The 16,390-nt window shown below is 34.9% G+C and overlaps 3 protein-coding genes across 3 annotated transcripts; all 3 read right to left on the bottom strand.

Moving 5' to 3' along the window:
• Positions 1–3,014: 3,014 nt before the first annotated feature.
• On the bottom strand, positions 3,015–3,704 carry LOC142176063 (secreted RxLR effector protein 161-like). The gene has a single exon (XM_075243121.1). The coding sequence runs from the start codon at positions 3,702–3,704 to the stop codon at positions 3,015–3,017; it is 690 nt and encodes a 229-aa protein (XP_075099222.1).
• Positions 3,705–9,119: 5,415 nt separating this feature from the next.
• LOC107815625 (scarecrow-like protein 18) lies at positions 9,120–11,410 on the bottom strand. The gene is made up of 2 exons (XM_016641240.2): positions 10,760–11,410; positions 9,120–10,615 (listed from the first exon to the last, which is right to left on the bottom strand). Exons 1-2 carry the CDS (start codon positions 11,281–11,283, stop codon positions 9,388–9,390), a joined length of 1,752 nt encoding a protein of 583 aa, XP_016496726.2. The 5' UTR covers positions 11,284–11,410; the 3' UTR covers positions 9,120–9,387.
• Positions 11,411–13,658: 2,248 nt separating this feature from the next.
• On the bottom strand, positions 13,659–15,187 carry LOC107815627 (uncharacterized). The gene is made up of 2 exons (XM_016641241.2): positions 14,587–15,187; positions 13,659–14,386 (listed from the first exon to the last, which is right to left on the bottom strand). Exons 1-2 carry the CDS (start codon positions 15,005–15,007, stop codon positions 13,932–13,934), a joined length of 876 nt encoding a protein of 291 aa, XP_016496727.1. The 5' UTR covers positions 15,008–15,187; the 3' UTR covers positions 13,659–13,931.
• Positions 15,188–16,390: the final 1,203 nt, after the last annotated feature.

Here is a 16,390-nt window from a genome sequence, read left to right as displayed (position 1 = left end):
GTGTAAACATTATCTACAGGATGTAACAGTTACTTCAAGTATGTCACATAAATGTAGATTAACTGTAGTTAGAATGAAGTTAAATATATGAGCTATACAGGCTACAATAAAAAATAACATATCTACAATTTAACCATCAGACTACACATCAACTACAAACTAACTACATTTATACACTGTCTAAGAGTCACAGTTCCAATTAAACTACAAAATTGAGACAAAGAATATACAAAACAGTTACTTCAAGTATCTCACATAAATGTAGATTAACTGTAGTTAGAATGAAGTTAAATATATGAGCTATACAGGTTACAATAAAAAATATCATATCTACAATTTAACCATCAGACTACACATCAACTACAAACTAACTACATTTATACACTGTCTAAGAGTCACAGTTCCAATTAGACTACAAAATTGAGACAAAGAATCTACAAAATTAGGACAACACCACATTTTACCAAAATACACTTGAACAATCAAAGAAGAACAATGCACTTGTAAACATTATCTACAGAATGTAACAGTTACTTCAAGTAACTCACAACATGTAGATAAATTGTATTTAGAATGAAGTAAAATGTAGCAGCAATACAGGTTGCAATGAAAAATACCATCTCTACAATTTAACGATCAGACTACAAATCAACTACAAACTAACTACAGTATACACTGTCTAATAATCACAGTTCCATTAAACCTACAAAATTGCGAAAAATAATCTACAAAATTAGGACAATACCACATTTGGCCAAAAAATACTTGAACACTAAATTAACACTTGAACAACAGATTTTTACAACCAAAATCAAACTACAAAACAGTGAGGAAACATAAATAGTGTTTACCTTTATTGAAATTTTTTCCTTAACCAATTTTGGTACTTTTTTTGAGGGTTTCTTCTTCTTTGGTTTTGATGAAGAAGGAGAGACCTTGTGTTTTTTCACAGATGGAACTTTGGGAGAATCATCTACAAAATCGTCATCTACACTCAACTCTTTCCCCTTGCGTTTCAGTTGATTCTCGACTAGTTTATCAACTCCACCAACATCAACATCGTGCAAATGCTTGCTTCTCATTTCCGCATGAATTTGTCTAGGAGATGAAATACCAGTAGTTTGTTCACTTGCATGCGTCGTTTGTGGGTTTTTGGTGGTGATTTTGGTGTTAAAACACCCAAATCAAAGGTTGGAATATCAGCTAATATAGCTTTTGATGATTTTTTTTGGGGAGTGTTGGTTTTTTCATGATTTAGGAGTTGAAGACAAAGATGGAAGTGAATTCAAATCGTGGGGGATACTATCAACTGAAGGTAATTAAGTGGAGAAGAAAGTGATGGTAATTGTGGGTGAGAAGAGATTGTACGAGAATGGAGGAAAAACTGAAGGTAAATCGTGGGGGTGGGGAACTGAAGGTAAATCGTAGGGGGTGTGGGGGGTGGGAGGAGAGAGAGGCGGGTAAACCAAATAACGTGAAAATACAGTCCTAAAATCACGCTATCTACAGAATGTAACAGTTACTTCAAGTAACTCACAACATGTAGATAAATTGTATTTAGAATGAAGTTAAATGTAGCAGCAATACAGGTTGCAATGAAAAATACCATCTCTACAATTTAACGATCAGACTACAAATCAACTACAAACTAACTACAGTATACACTGTCTAATAATCACACTTCCATTAAACCTACAAAATTGCGAAAAATAATCTACAAAATTAGGACAATACCACATTTGGCCAAAAAACACTTGAACACTAAATTAACACTTGAACAACAGATTTTTACAACCAAAATCAAACTACAAAACAGTGAGGAAACATAAATAGTGTTTACCTTTATTGAAATTTTTTCCTTAACCAATTTTGGTACTTTTTTTTAGGGTTTCTTCTTCTTTGGTTTTGATGAAGAAGGAGAGACCTTGTGTTTTTTCACAGATGGAACTTTGGGAGAATCATCTACAAAATCGTCATCTACACTCAACTCTTTCCCCTTGCGTTTCAGTTGATTCTCGACTAGTTTATCAACTCCACCAACATCAACATCGTGCAAATGCTTGCTTCTCATTTCCGCACGAATTTGTCTAGGAGATGAAATACCAGTAGTTTGTTCACTTGCATGCGTCGTTTGTGGGTTTTTGGTGGTGATTTTGGTGTTAAAACACCCAAATCAAAGGTTGGAATATCAGCTAATATAGCTTTTGATGATTTTTTTTGGGGAGTGTTGGTTTTTTTCATGATTTAGGAGTTAAAGACAAAGATGGAAGTGAATTCAAATCGTGGGGGATACTATCAACTGAAGGTAATTAAGTGGAGAAGAAAGTGATGGTAATTGTGGGTGAGAAGAGATTGTACTAGAATGGAGGAAAAACTGAAGGTAAATCGTGGGGGTGGGGAACTGAAGGTAAATCGTAGGGGGTGGGGGTGGGAGGAGAGAGAGGCGGGTAAACCAAATAACGTGAAAATACAGTCCTAAAATCACGCCTAAAATAAATAAAGGAATAATTATACCCTTAATTTGAATTATGGTATATAAAAGGTAATTTGGTATGCTTAAATGTAATTAACACAATCCTTAAACAATGAAGGTAATAATGTTTGATATATGGTATAGATAGGTAAAAATCCCTAGAAAAAATAACTTACATTCTCCCACTTGGTTCAATAATCACATAATATTAATATTTAATATAGGAAAATTAGTTGCGCATAAACAAATCTCTTCTGTAATGTCCATCATAAATACCATAATGCGATAAACTACTAAATGTGAGTTATGGTGGTTATATATAATTTGTCTACATATTCCCTTCCATATACTACAACATTAGCAACTCATCGTACCAGGTCCATAAGCTATAAAATATTATGGTCCACAATAATATCTCATTGAGTCTTATTCTGTAATATCTCAAAACAATAATGCGTACACCATTATGAGAAACAGGAAATCACTAATGTATATCAGAAACACATAAATGAACTTAGAGTGTCAAAACATCATAAATACATCAATCATAAATACAACCAAGACCTATTCTGTGTACATGTTCTTTAAATGTCTTTGGTTGTAAACCTTTCGTTAACGGATCTGCAATCATGAGATCAGTTCTAATATGCTCAAGTGACACTCTTTGTTTCTGAACTTCCTCCTTGACGGTAAAGTACTTTAATTCCATATGTTTGGCACCTTTGGAATACTTATCGTTCTTGGAGAAGAATACTGCTGCAGAATTATCACAGTAAATTTTCAGCGGCTTGGTAATGGTGTCGACAACCCCAAGTCCTGAAATAAAGTTTCGCAACCATAATGCACGAATTGTGGCCTCAAAACATGCCACAAATTCTACTTCCATCGTGAATGTAGAAATGACAGACTGTTTGGCACTCTTCCATGATATTGCTCCTTCAGCTAATTGGAACAAATAACCAAACATGGATTTTCTAGTGTCAATACATCCAGCAAAATCTGAATCCAAGTATCCAACAACTTCCAAATGCTTGGATCTCCTATACATGAGCATGTAATCCTTCGTTCCTTTCAGGTACCTCAAAATTTTCTTTGCAGCTTTCCAATGATCAATTCCTGGGTTACTCTGATATCTTCCCAACATTCCGACTGCAAAACTAATATCCGGTCTTGTGCAAGTCTGAGCATACATCAGACTACCAACAATAGAAGAGTAAGGAATTGATTCCATTTCTTTTCACCCTACATCATTCTTAGAGCATTGCATGAGACTAAATTTGTCCCCCTTTTGAATTGGAACAATTCCTGCTGAACAATTGTTCATACTAAATCTCTCTAGAATTCTTTCGATATAGCATTTCTGAGACAATCTCAATAATCCTTGTGATATATCACGGAATATTTCTATTCCTATCACATATGATGTCTCAACCATATCTTTTATTTCAAAATTCTTAGAGAAAAAATCTTTAGTCTCATGCAATATGCATAAATCAGTAGCAGCAAGTACAATATCATCAACATATAGGACTAAAAATATAAACTTGCTCCCACTGATCTTTTGGTATATACACCAATCAACAATATTTTCCACAAATCCAAAAGATGTTATGGTATCATTAAACTTTATATATCATTGTCGTGAAGCTTGTTTAAGTCCATATATTGACTTCTTCAGTTCACGCACCATTTGACCTTTTTCTTTAGTTTCGAAACCCTCTGGTTGGTTCATATACACTTCCTCCTCGAGATCTCCATTAAGAAAGGCAGTTTTCACATCCACTTAGTGTAACTCTAAATCATAATGAGCCACCAAAGCCATGATAATTCTTAACGAGTCTTTCTTTGAGACCGGTGAAAAGGTCTATTTATAATCAATGCCTCCTTTCTGAGTATAACCCTTGGCAACAAGTCTAGCTTTGTATCTCTCAATATTGCCATTTGAATCGTGTTTGGTCTTAAAGACCCATCTACACCCGATTCTTTTAGAACTTTCTGGCAATTCAACAAGATCCCAGACTTTATTGTATTTCATGGATTTTAACTATTCCTTCATGGCATCAATCCATTTGTCAGACTCATTACTTTCTATGGCTTGTGAAAATGAAATCGAATCCTTATTAAAACCAATGTCAAAATCTGACTCTTGCAAATAAACCACGTAATCATCCGAAATAGCCGATTTTCTAACTCTTTGAGATTTTCTTAATGGCATTTCTTGTGGTTCATTTGTGTTAGATATTTGTAAGTTAGTTTCTTCATGAAGTGTTTCATCCAAATGTTGCTCGGTATTGTCAAAGTGTTCTTCAACAACTGGAACAATATTTGGTATTTGTGTGGAAGTAGGCACATTTCTGGGTAATAGAATATTGACCCTCACCTCTTTAATTTCCACAATTTGCTTTTCAACACTCCCACTAACTTCACAATTCTCAATGAATCTTGCATTACCGGTTTCAACAATTCTCGAACTACGGTTTGGACAGTAAAACACATACCCTTTAGATTTCTCTGGGTAACCAATAAAGTAACCACTTACTGTTCGAGAATCTAATTTCTTTTCTTGTAGATTATAAACTCTAGCTTCCGCTGGGCAACCCCAAACATGCAGGTGCCTTAAACTAGGTTTTTTCTTGTCCATAGTTCAAAAGGGGTCTATGGAACTGCCTTACTAGGAACCCTATTTAATAAATACACTGCGATTTTAAGAGGAAACATCCACAATAATTTGGGTAATGAGAATTACTTATCATGCTCCTAACTATGTCCATAAGTATTCGATTACACCTTTTTGCAAAACCATTTTGTTGATGTGTTCCTGGCATAGTATACTGTGCACATATGCCACGTTCCTCGAGGAACATTGCAAATGGACCTGGACATTGTCCTGACTCATTATATTTTCCATAATATTCACCACCTCTATCTGACCTAATGATTTTCACCTTTTTATCCAATTGCCTTTCAACCTCATTAACAAACACCTTGAGAGCATCTGCTGCTTGAGATTTTTCTTTCAGCAAATAGATGTATCCATAACGTGAAAAATCATCGATAAAAGTGATAAAATATTTCTCTCCACCAAAAGATGGAACATCAAAAGGTCCACAAATATCGGTGTGTATAATTTCAAGAAGTTGGGTGCTTCTTGTGGCACCTTTCTTACTATGCTTGGTTTGCTTTCCCTTAATGCAATCCAAACATATAGCAAGATCAGTAAAATTTAGATTCGGAAGAATCTCATTCTTTACTAATCTTTCTAACCTTTCTTTGGATATATGACCCAAACGTCTATGCCACAAGTAAGCAGAACTTTCATCTAGTGAACTACGTTTAATTCCAACATTATGTTGAATAGAAAAAAGGGATTCAGAAAACCAATATCGAGTTTCAATTTATATAAACCATCACTAAGAAAACCAGAACAATAAAAAATAGCATTCTTATATAAATTGAAACATCCATTTCCAAACTTTAAATCAAATCCAAAAACATCAAGTCTTCAAAGAGAAATCAAATTCCTAGAAACTGAAGGTACATAAAGAGTCTGTAATAGATCAAAGTGACGTCCAGTCTCCATGATCAAATGATAAGTCCTTATGCCTTCAATTGGAGCCTTCATACGATTTCCCATGAACAAGAAATCCTTATTTGGATTTGTAGTTTGGATCATAAGGACTCCCTGTAACGTAGTAGATACATGAGCGGTTGCACCAGAATCAAGCCACTAAGTATTATTAGGAACTTCTACTAAATTTGATTCGAAACATATAAAAGCACTAATTGTACCTTTCTTTTCGAACCAAGCTTTACGTTTCAGGAAATCTTTCTGATAGTGTCCTTCTTTATTACAGAAACGACACGTATTTGCCTTATGTTCCCTGTTAGCATCCTGTTGAGCTTTAGCAGGTGCTTTCTTCTTCTTGAACTTGTTGGCCCTCACTTTAAGTCATTTACCAGCTCCTCGGCCCATGAGGTTGATTGAATGACTCCCTTGTTTCTTAAGTCTTGACTCCTCCTAAGTAAGTATACTAAACAATTCACTAACATTCCACTTATCCTTAATAGTGTTATAGTTAATTTGAAAAGGTTCATACTCAGGAGGTAACGAGTTCAGAATAAACTGAACCAAGAAGGAGTCATCCACTTTCATCTCCAAGGTTTGAAGTCTTGCTGCAATGTTAGTCATCTCGATGATATGGTTTTGCATACTACGCGACCCATCAAACTTCATGGTCGTGAGTTCAGCCATTAGTGTACTAGCGAGAGACTTATCTGCAAAACGAAAACGTTCTTCCACAAACTTCAGGTATTCCCTGGCACTTTTTGTTTGTGGAATAGTACTCTTAATGTTGTTGGCAATATTCATTCGCATAAACATAAGGCTTAGCCTGTTAGAGCGCTCTCATGCTTTATGGAAAGACTTCTCATCCGCACTGCTTGCATCAGTAATGGCAGCGGGCTTATCATTCAGCAGAACCAAGTCAATATCCATCACACCTAAGTGGAACTGGACTTGTTCACGCCATTCAGAGAAGTTCAATCCATTGTACACAGTAACAGACGAAGCAAGCAAATAAAAAGGAATAATTGCAAAATAGATAATACATACTCACAAATCAATATGGATTCAACAAAATAGTTAAAGCATATCGCAATTCTCCTTTGGGTAAATACTACGACACACTATCATAATTTAAATGTCATTTAGTCTTTAATAGATAATTAAATATTTTTAACCAAATATATATGTCATCTTTGGACAGACAATATACATTTGACTAAGAATATTAATTTACCTCATCATATTCACTATTCATGAATATTTGATTTACCTTTGGATAAATCCTTAAGTTTTAGCAATAATGAAAATTAATTTATCCACTAATTTTTAATTACAGGCATTTCATTAATTTCATGGATAAACTATAATTTTATGTATGCGTAATTTCTTAAACATATTAGTTTGGCCACTTTGGCGACTAACAAACTAGATGAACATAATTGCACACATAAAATAAATATCAGAATATTTTATGCATGTGAATATTTTAGACATTCTAGTTTGATCATTTTGGTGACTAATAAACTATATGAGCACTAATATATGCATAAAATAAACATAAATTTGATGTATGTATAAATATTAAACAGTCTAGTTTGATCACTTTAGTGATTAACAAACTATATAATTTTAAGGCACATACATCAATTATTATACAATACCAGAATCACAATCAATACCATGAAGGATTTACGTGCAATTACTCCGTTTCAAAACTTTTAGGAATAAAATATTATCACTGAAGTGGTCCAAAATATATTAAGATTGCATGTGTCCATAAAGTGAAATCGCAAGTCATCTTTATTTAAAAATCACTTTACAACTTGTATGGATGGTTGTTACCTGTTGTATTGTATTGTATCGTTACTTTAAATACAATGTTTGTTTTGATTATAACTTAAATTTTATTCTATCGTATCGTTTAAATCCGTCGTTACGTAACGACGAAAAGTGCCACTTTATGGAACGACCGATTTGGTGTGGTTGCGTCATTTTCTTATTTTTTAAATCTCATCTTGCCCTTTTTTATTATTCAATAATCCTATTTTATCCTTTACCTTACCTTTTTATATAATAATATTATCTCGTACCTTACTTTTTCTTTATAATGTTGTAAGTTTATTCTTCATACTGTCGATACATGACATTATAAAACGAGGCCAAACAATACAATCTATCCAAACATTGTATACATTAAAACGATACAGTACAATACAATACAATACGATACGATACATTATGAAACAATGTATAACAACCATCCAAACAAGCTGTTAGTAGGCCAATGTGTTGGGGAAAAAAGATGTTGCTACATGTAAACATACGATTTATGCCTAATTTACATTTATAATTCCACAAAAGCACAAAACTTCAAAGGTTGACGTTCTCGAAAAGTAGAGACCAAACTCTTTCATAATTTTTGTCAATTACTCCCTCTTTCTAATTGCTGCATAATCTTAAAAGTAATTAAAAAATTAGAGTTCAGCATTATTTTTCACAAACAGAATTTAACGATCATGATAATTTATTTAAACTATGATTCATAATTGCCGAAGGCAGCACATAATGTCTAAACAACTACGCATTCATAATTAGTTGTGACGAAGATTATCTATTCAAGCAATCCAGGCTCTGATACCACATGTAAGCATAAACTATAATTCTACCAGGATCTTGAACATGATAATCTTACATGTAATCGTCATAGAAAACATACCTGAAGCGGAATCCATTATCTTGAAGCGGAAGCGTTAATCGGTAAATTGGTTTCTCGCCCCTTGCCCTAGCTTTCGTTACCACCGCCTTTAGTGATGGAAGAAAGAAAATAAAATACGGTAACCCTAATGGGTGGGGAGAGGCCCAATTTATAGAGGTTCTCACTTAATCTGGTACGTCCATCAAGTAACCAATCGGACTGATGAGATTTGATAATTAATTAAATATTAATTATAAGCCTTAAACCTATTGGGCCACCTACACGTAAGAAAAATAACTTACAATTCATCCATTCATTCATTGTGATTTTCAAAAATGGGAAAAGAAAAAGTAGCCTTGCACGCATGGGAGATTTGGGTTCAATGGTAAAAGGATAAACCAGAAGCATGACATTCACAATGAGATTGTACATTTTGGCGTCATAGGTTTTCAAAATTTTCTCTCAGGTGTCTAATAGTATTGAAATTCTGTGCTAAACACCCAAGCTCTAAAGGGATAGGAGCAGTAATTAACCAAGTCATTCTCCAAACTCCCGCTTTGCTTAAGTAAGACTGGGACTCTGTATGAGGACCTCCTTTTCTTCCGCCCACTCTTTGTTCACATAGTTCTCAAAACATAGGCCAAATTGACTTCCTTACAAGAACTTCCAAATGGAAAGAGAATGAATTGGTGTTCCTTTCCACCCGATAATAAGGCCTTTCCCATCCTTGTGAAGATTACAACAACTGCCTTGGGCAAATTTCTTGACAATTAGATTAGCTTGATACCAAGCTGACTCACTAAGCTCTTCTTCCACCATACCAAGCCTTGCAAAGAATGCTCTCCACACTTGAAGTTTCACATTCCTGGTGAATCTTTCCTTACCCTCAGCAGCTACAATGTTCCGAATACCTTCGCCAAAATACACCCCTTCAATCGTTCTTCGACATGGACTGTCTCGATCCATGCAGTCCTCAAAGCAATCGAAAAATGCACCATAAAAGAATAGTGTCTCAATAAAGCGGTTTAAAAATGATGGTGAATTATGGTTTGCTTCGACTTCGCCAATGACAATAACTGTTGGTCCAATACTTCTGACTCCTTTCATCAAATTTTCCAAACAATCTGGTTTTGGTATCATTGTCCTTAAAACAGTGTTACAATAAACAGCCACAGTCTCATCTGCTTCAATATTGACTGATTCTTTCTTGAAATCTTTCATGTCTGACAGGAAAACTATATCAAATGAAAATGACAGACCCAAAGACGTGGCGAAACTGTGTAATGTGTTGCCTGTTACTTCAAACTTCTCTTTTTCTGTGCTTCCAACAGCAGTTATCTTGAGAAGCTCAATTGGGCACTCACTTTTTTCAGCAAGAGCTTGCATCAAGACTGTCCACTGAATTCCACTCCTAATATTAAAATCGATCAAATGGATCTTTTTCGCACTTCTGACATTGTCAAGTATTGTTTGAACTCCCGCAAATTGCATCACTTGACTGAAGGGAAGTAGTTGGTGGCACGTCAAGAATGCAGAGTTGGTACCTAATGCCATAGTTTTTATGTACTTGAGGTGGCGATCTTCATCCGTACATGTGTATTTTCCGGTTGATCTATCAATCCTCTCCTCTAAAGCTTTAGCAAAATAGAAAGAAAGTCTTTGGACAGGACTACCTGATTCAGATGCCACCCACACACAACGAGAAATCAATTTTCTAGCCAGATGAAATTGCTGGTTATTTACTTCTTCTGCTGCAGCTAGGAGGAGGTGGACAAGTTCCATGTCCCTTGTTTCCTCTATACTAAGTCCTGAGAGTGCCGAACCATAAGGGTATATAAACATAGAAAGACCGTCTAGCCTTTGGGTGGAGTACCGGATGTACCTGTTGAGACACAATATAATTAAGTAATTAAAAGTACGCTTTGTCTAACATTTTTAACTTTTAAATGAGATAGTCAAACACTTTAAAGTGATATCAGAGGTCGTCTAACATCTTAAACTTTTTGATGAGATGGTCACACAATACCTTTCTCCGGCAACCAAAAGGATTTCTTCTGTTGACAACTTGTTGTTGTTACATGCACGAGCCTCATAGCTTAGTGCATTATAAATGCTCGAGTTTTCCTCTCTCGATTTCTTGATCAGTCTGCCATAATTGTTCAGTAGCTCAAAAGATGCTAAAGAAAACGGATTTGATTTTTCATTGCTAGAGTTGCCAATAAGTTGTAGGACTTGAGGCTGGAAATCATCATTCTTTGGTGCTTCAATACTGGATTTGATTTGATCTGTGTTGGTGGAGAAATAACCCTGCATCCAATTTGATATACTTTGTTTCTGATCTTCCAATAAGTTGGTTGTAACTTGTTCATTAGATGTATTCTCTTCATTGTTAAGGTCACACATGGAATAAACAGAATCAATATCTGCACAATCTTCAAGTTCAAACCAAGGATCTTCGACCACTAATTCATTTCTCTCATATGCTTTAAGATGAAAGTGACCACCCTGGAAATCACTAAAATTATCATTTGAGATTGAGACATTAGCCATTGTCCCAATTCCAACTGCAAATTAGTGGTAGCCTCAACAAGCAGGCACCTTGAGTGTGTGTTTATGGTTTAGACTTTAGAGTCTGAAATCAACACCATGTAACCTGCTTAGATACTGACTGTATAGATTTTTTTATGGGTATTATGAATTGACATGCATTTGATTAGTGGTAAATATAGCAAATTAAGTTTAAAATATTGGTGCGATATGATGTTTACATGGCACGGACACACAGAAGAGCCAAGGTGGAAGACTATATTCCAAACAGACTCCTATGGTTTTTATCTTTCAAGAAACTTCGCCAGATCATGGCCTTCAGATGTAACTGATTAATTAAGGAATATATGCATGTGTGGACAAGATGAACAAGACAATTAGAAACTGATAAGAGCATAATGACAATTGAGTGATTGACATGTTTGGAATGTAAAATATGAATCGCAAACAATATATAATTAGCCTCTTACAACGTTTGTGTATTGGGCAGGAAACCAAATAGCACGGGCTGACCAGTTTTCGGACTGATAATTGAAAAATAGCTAGCGTTTGTGAAGTCAATGAAAAATAGCCAATATTTTGTTAAAACACGGAAAATTCCAACATAATATGCGGGATTATGGAGCTCCTGCATATAAACTTCCAACATATTATGATGGAACTCCAACACATTATAAAATTCCAGCATATTATACTGGAAGCTCATATGTAAAAAATTCGAACTCCAGCATATTATGCTGGGATTTTTAATGGTATTTTTGTTCAGATTTTAATTTTACATGAAAAATGGATAAATTTCAATTACTTTTGAAATTATGGCTATTTTTTAATTACCAATTGTAAATTTGGCTATTTTGAATTTCACTCGGAAACCAATCTATTGGGCCAGGAAAATAAAAGGAAACCAATTTACAAATGGATACATACATATTAAGGGCATTTGCATCTATACCCGTTTTTGTGTCACGTTTTAACTTGTGCCCGCTTTGTAAAAAAATTACAAGCGTACCCGCTTTTTCGCATAACTTCAGCATACGGGGCTGAAGTAACAAAGGCAATCACGCAAAACTTCAGCATTCTAGTAGTCGGACCTGAAGTTCTGCTCTAGAGCTGAAGTTTTTGTTTTGTAACTGGCGAATAGAGCTGAAGTTTTTATTTTGTAACTGGCGAACTTCAGCTCTAGAGCTGAAGTTTTTGTTTTGTAACTCACGAATTGTAACTGGCGAAGCTGAAGTTTTTGTTTTTTGTAACTGACGAATTTCAGCTCTAGAGCTAAAGTTTTTGTTTTATAACTGGCGAACTTCAGCTCTAGAGCTGAAATTTTTGTTTTTGTAATTGGCGAACTTCAGCTCTAGAGCTGAAGTTTTTGTTTTGTAACTCGCGCTCTAGAGCTGAAGTTTTTGTTTTTGTAACTGGTGAACTTCAGCTCTAGAGCAAAGACTGGGTTAAAATCTCATCCTCTCTTCTACTAGAATTAGTCGTAATTTTAAGTAGGCAACTTAATTAAGCCAGAAATTGTTCTTTTACATAGTTTGACATCGATCATCAACATACTTTAGGAAAAGAACAGTATTGGTGTCGAATGTTCTCGGAGAGGCAACGTTCGAGGAAGGCAGTATATACTTTATTACGAATTAAAAACAAAACATAAAGATGCACTTCACATAACAATGTGATTACTCAAAAATAGTCTGATAGTCTTGTGTTTTTATTTTTACATAAGAACAATTGCGCTCCCTACTTTTCAATTTTATAGCCCATATTTATGGCAATCATCCGATGAACTGAAGTTTCATAGCAGCACCAGAAGAAAGAAGAAGAAGAAGAAGAAGAAGAAGAAGGAGGAGGAGGAGGAGGAGGAGGAGAAGAAGAAGAAGGAGGAGGAGAAGAAGGAGCAGGAGAAGATGAAGGAGGAGGAGAAATGGGGCTGAAGTTATTTAAAAAGTGGGTACAAGTTAAAAAAATTTAAAAAAATGAATATAGGTTAAATGTGGGCGACCAAATAGAACGTCCGGCGCAATTTTTACCTTTCTCATTTGCATCGTTATCGCACATCATTTTAGCAGCACTTTGATTTCTTCGCTTCAATAAATGGACTGATTATGATCATTTTTGTCTTGCTATATCGCCATCATGTTTGGTTTAGACATCGAATAATTCACCAAGTAGTTAAGATTTAGGTATCCCATATTGCTTTTGAAGTACATGATGTTATCATAATTTAAAGCGTTTGTTTTTGTTTGTTCAATTGCATTAGACAAAACGATCTCTAACAACTTAATTAGCTTCACGAAAGAGTGTAACGTCTTATTTTTACGGGTTTATGTATAAAAGTTAAACTCAAAAAAAATAATGACATTCACGTTGTTAACACTAAAAAAATAAAATGTGCAACATCCTACAACAAATTAAAAAGCTACTAATAATACATCAATAGTGTAAAATACTTTACGCTATTAATCTATACAAATTTTTCGATGTTGCTGTGCATCTTTCCCGAGGAAAAAAAAGTGAATCTGCGTTTACAAATTAGGCAAAAGAAAAAAGAGTTTCCCTCTCAATCAACGTTCGTAATTGAGCGTCGTTATTGATGAACAAATATTCAATTCTTTTTAACAAAAATTAAAAAACAGAGCAAAAGAATGTCAGATTCAGACTTTTTCATCATTTCTCACAGAATCGCCGGCAGTAATGTCTGTGTCAACAACTCTTCTACCAAACATTACGTAAACTACCCAAATGAGACCTTTCACCACTTTGATCAAACCAATTGTAACAGTTAAATAATACAACCACCAACCAACAAAATCAACCAATCCAATACTAATCAAAAGGTCTCTTTTTTTCTCCACCACCACAACTAAAGATTCTACTTCATCCCTCAATCTCCACCACCACAACCCACCAAAACCCATTGCCAATGCTACCTTTTCAGCCAATCTATTTTCCCTTGCAACACCAAAAACTGTGTCATCTACCACTGGCTTCACCACTGTTTTGGACCAAAAAAACATTGTCTCATGTAACCCCAAGAAAAATATAGCTCTTGTCAAGAATCCCCTTTGGTTACCAAGATCATGGCCATCTGCCCCAGCAGCTATGCTACCTGTTGCAATATAAACTAAGCTCCTCATTAAAAGATGGAAGATCTGGTCAACATAAACGGGATCTTTACACAAATAGCTCACCAGATTTACGTATTTACTTATCCGAGTCAGTACTATATGGATTATACACGTATTATACATGAATTATGTATGGAGATAGCAATTTCACCTAGTGACATAGATATATTTCCAACATTACCTTCAATGCCCAAGCCAACACAAATTTGCAATATGCAAAGGAAAATCCACGCAGTGTAAAGTCGCGGTCTTGAAACTGGCTCGGAGGTACGCCTGATAAAGCACGAGGTACCACCAGTCAAGCTATGGGTAAGTGCAGCAACGCTGATAAGAGAAACAAGTATATGGAGAAAAGTAGGATTGGCATGAAGGAAGAATTTGATTAGGAAATCAGAATCTGTTTCTGTTGTGGAATAGCCAAAAAGGTCAATGAGATAATGTGCAATTGAGAGCCTAGAAAGTATGAGAAATGAGAGAGGAAATAAAAGGCTAAGGAGAATAGTTGTAAAAAATTGAAATGGCTCTCTCAACAAATTGGCAGTAGAATCCATAAGAGAAACTAATGATTTCTTCCCTTGGCATTTTTCTGAACTCAAACCCATTTAATCAAATCAAACAAGAAAATTTGAATGAATTTTTGTTGCACGTAAATAGACGAGGAGTATTAGTACTATATATGTTCATCAACAAAGAAGAAATGAAACATGAAAATTAGTAAACGAAGAATAATAAGAAGAGAGAAAACAATAAAGTGGTTGCCACGATGTGTGTAATTTAAATTAGTTGGCATATGATGAGGTCGTTTTCCATGTCGATCTAGCTATCTTCTCTTCTCTATCAAGGTTGGCGAATTAATATAATGTTCTATGCAACAAATCCAATAATAATGTATTATTTGAAAGCCACGACATGTTTGATGCTTACATGATAATTGAGTATATGGTCTAATATTTGTTTATTTGTGTCCTCTCAACAAATAGATAAACTACCCAATATTCTTTTGAGAAATATGTAGAAAGGATGGTATTGCAACTTCCCAAAATTGACACTCACCTAATCAAGTAATTTATGTGGAAACCCTGCATTTGGTGGAACGTCATAAGAAATTGATGTCTCATGTCACCAAAATTTGGGGTGACATATTGCAGCCTCCTTAGCGTAAAATTTTCTTCACTCCAATGCATAGTGGGACTTCAAGCTATGACATGTAACTAAAGCCGTGGTAGTACCAAAAAGAGATCGCACTACTAAAAAACAGCAATTTACCGACTGAATAATTTCAACCAATTTAATACCGTCATAATTTCTGACTAATTCGGACGAAAAATTTATTAAAAGTACATGTTTTTTTTAAAACTTTTGGCTCCAAATTGCAACTTTTTTCGGTCGCTAAAAAATATTTTTAGGCTTTCCGACTGAATCAATCGTAGAAATTAAAAAAATATACATCTTCAGACCGATTGGTCAGAATTTGCAATAAAAACGAGGTATGACTGGTCAACGAATTTGCGACCGAATCAACGCTACTTGAAAAATTCAAATTTCAAATTGCGACCGATTCGGTCGCAAATCTATTTTTAATATAGCCCCCACCCGTTTTATCTTCTTTCTTCTTTCTTTTCTAGTTTTTTTTTTCCTCTCCTTCCCTCTCCTCTTCTGCCCCCACCCGCTCTATTTCTTGATTTTCTTCTCTAATCTAAGCATATAAGGTACCTTGAAAAGATTCCCTCTCCCCCACCCGCTCCCTTTCCCCTAGTAAATCCAGTAATCCTGTTCCATATAATTTTTTCCCAATTTTTTTAACTCGTTTTTGGTGCAAAAATCTGGCAGCTCCCCTCCGGTGGTGGTCCGGCAGCAGATCCAGTAATCCTGTTCCATGTAATTTTTTTTTTGCATTAATTTAGCAATATAATATGTATAAATTAGCTATATAAATTTGCAAATATAGTATGGATAAATTAGCAATAATTTTTGCAATATAGTGT

The sequence above is a fragment of the Nicotiana tabacum genome, chromosome 22 (genome assembly GCF_000715075.1).
Source record: "Nicotiana tabacum cultivar K326 chromosome 22, ASM71507v2, whole genome shotgun sequence".
Lineage (NCBI taxonomy): Eukaryota > Viridiplantae > Streptophyta > Magnoliopsida > Solanales > Solanaceae > Nicotiana > Nicotiana tabacum.
The sequence above is the reverse complement of the archived record's forward strand: the minus strand, read 5'-3'. Positions and strand labels throughout refer to the sequence as shown.

Bases quoted from the DNA above. Each gene is read 5' to 3' on its own strand.
- LOC142176063 (XM_075243121.1), bottom strand. From the start codon at position 3,704: ATGGAATCAATTCCTTACTCTTCTATTGTTGGTAGTCTGATGTATGCT.
- LOC107815625 (XM_016641240.2), bottom strand. From the start codon at position 11,283: ATGGCTAATGTCTCAATCTCAAATGATAATTTTAGTGATTTCCAGGGT. The intron at 10,616-10,759 runs GTATTGTGTGAC...GTGTCTCAACAG, and splicing joins CTTTTGGTTGCCGGAGAAAG to GTACATCCGGTACTCCACCC.
- LOC107815627 (XM_016641241.2), bottom strand. From the start codon at position 15,007: ATGGGTTTGAGTTCAGAAAAATGCCAAGGGAAGAAATCATTAGTTTCT. The intron at 14,387-14,586 runs GTAATGTTGGAA...ATATTGCAACAG, and splicing joins TGTTGGCTTGGGCATTGAAG to GTAGCATAGCTGCTGGGGCA.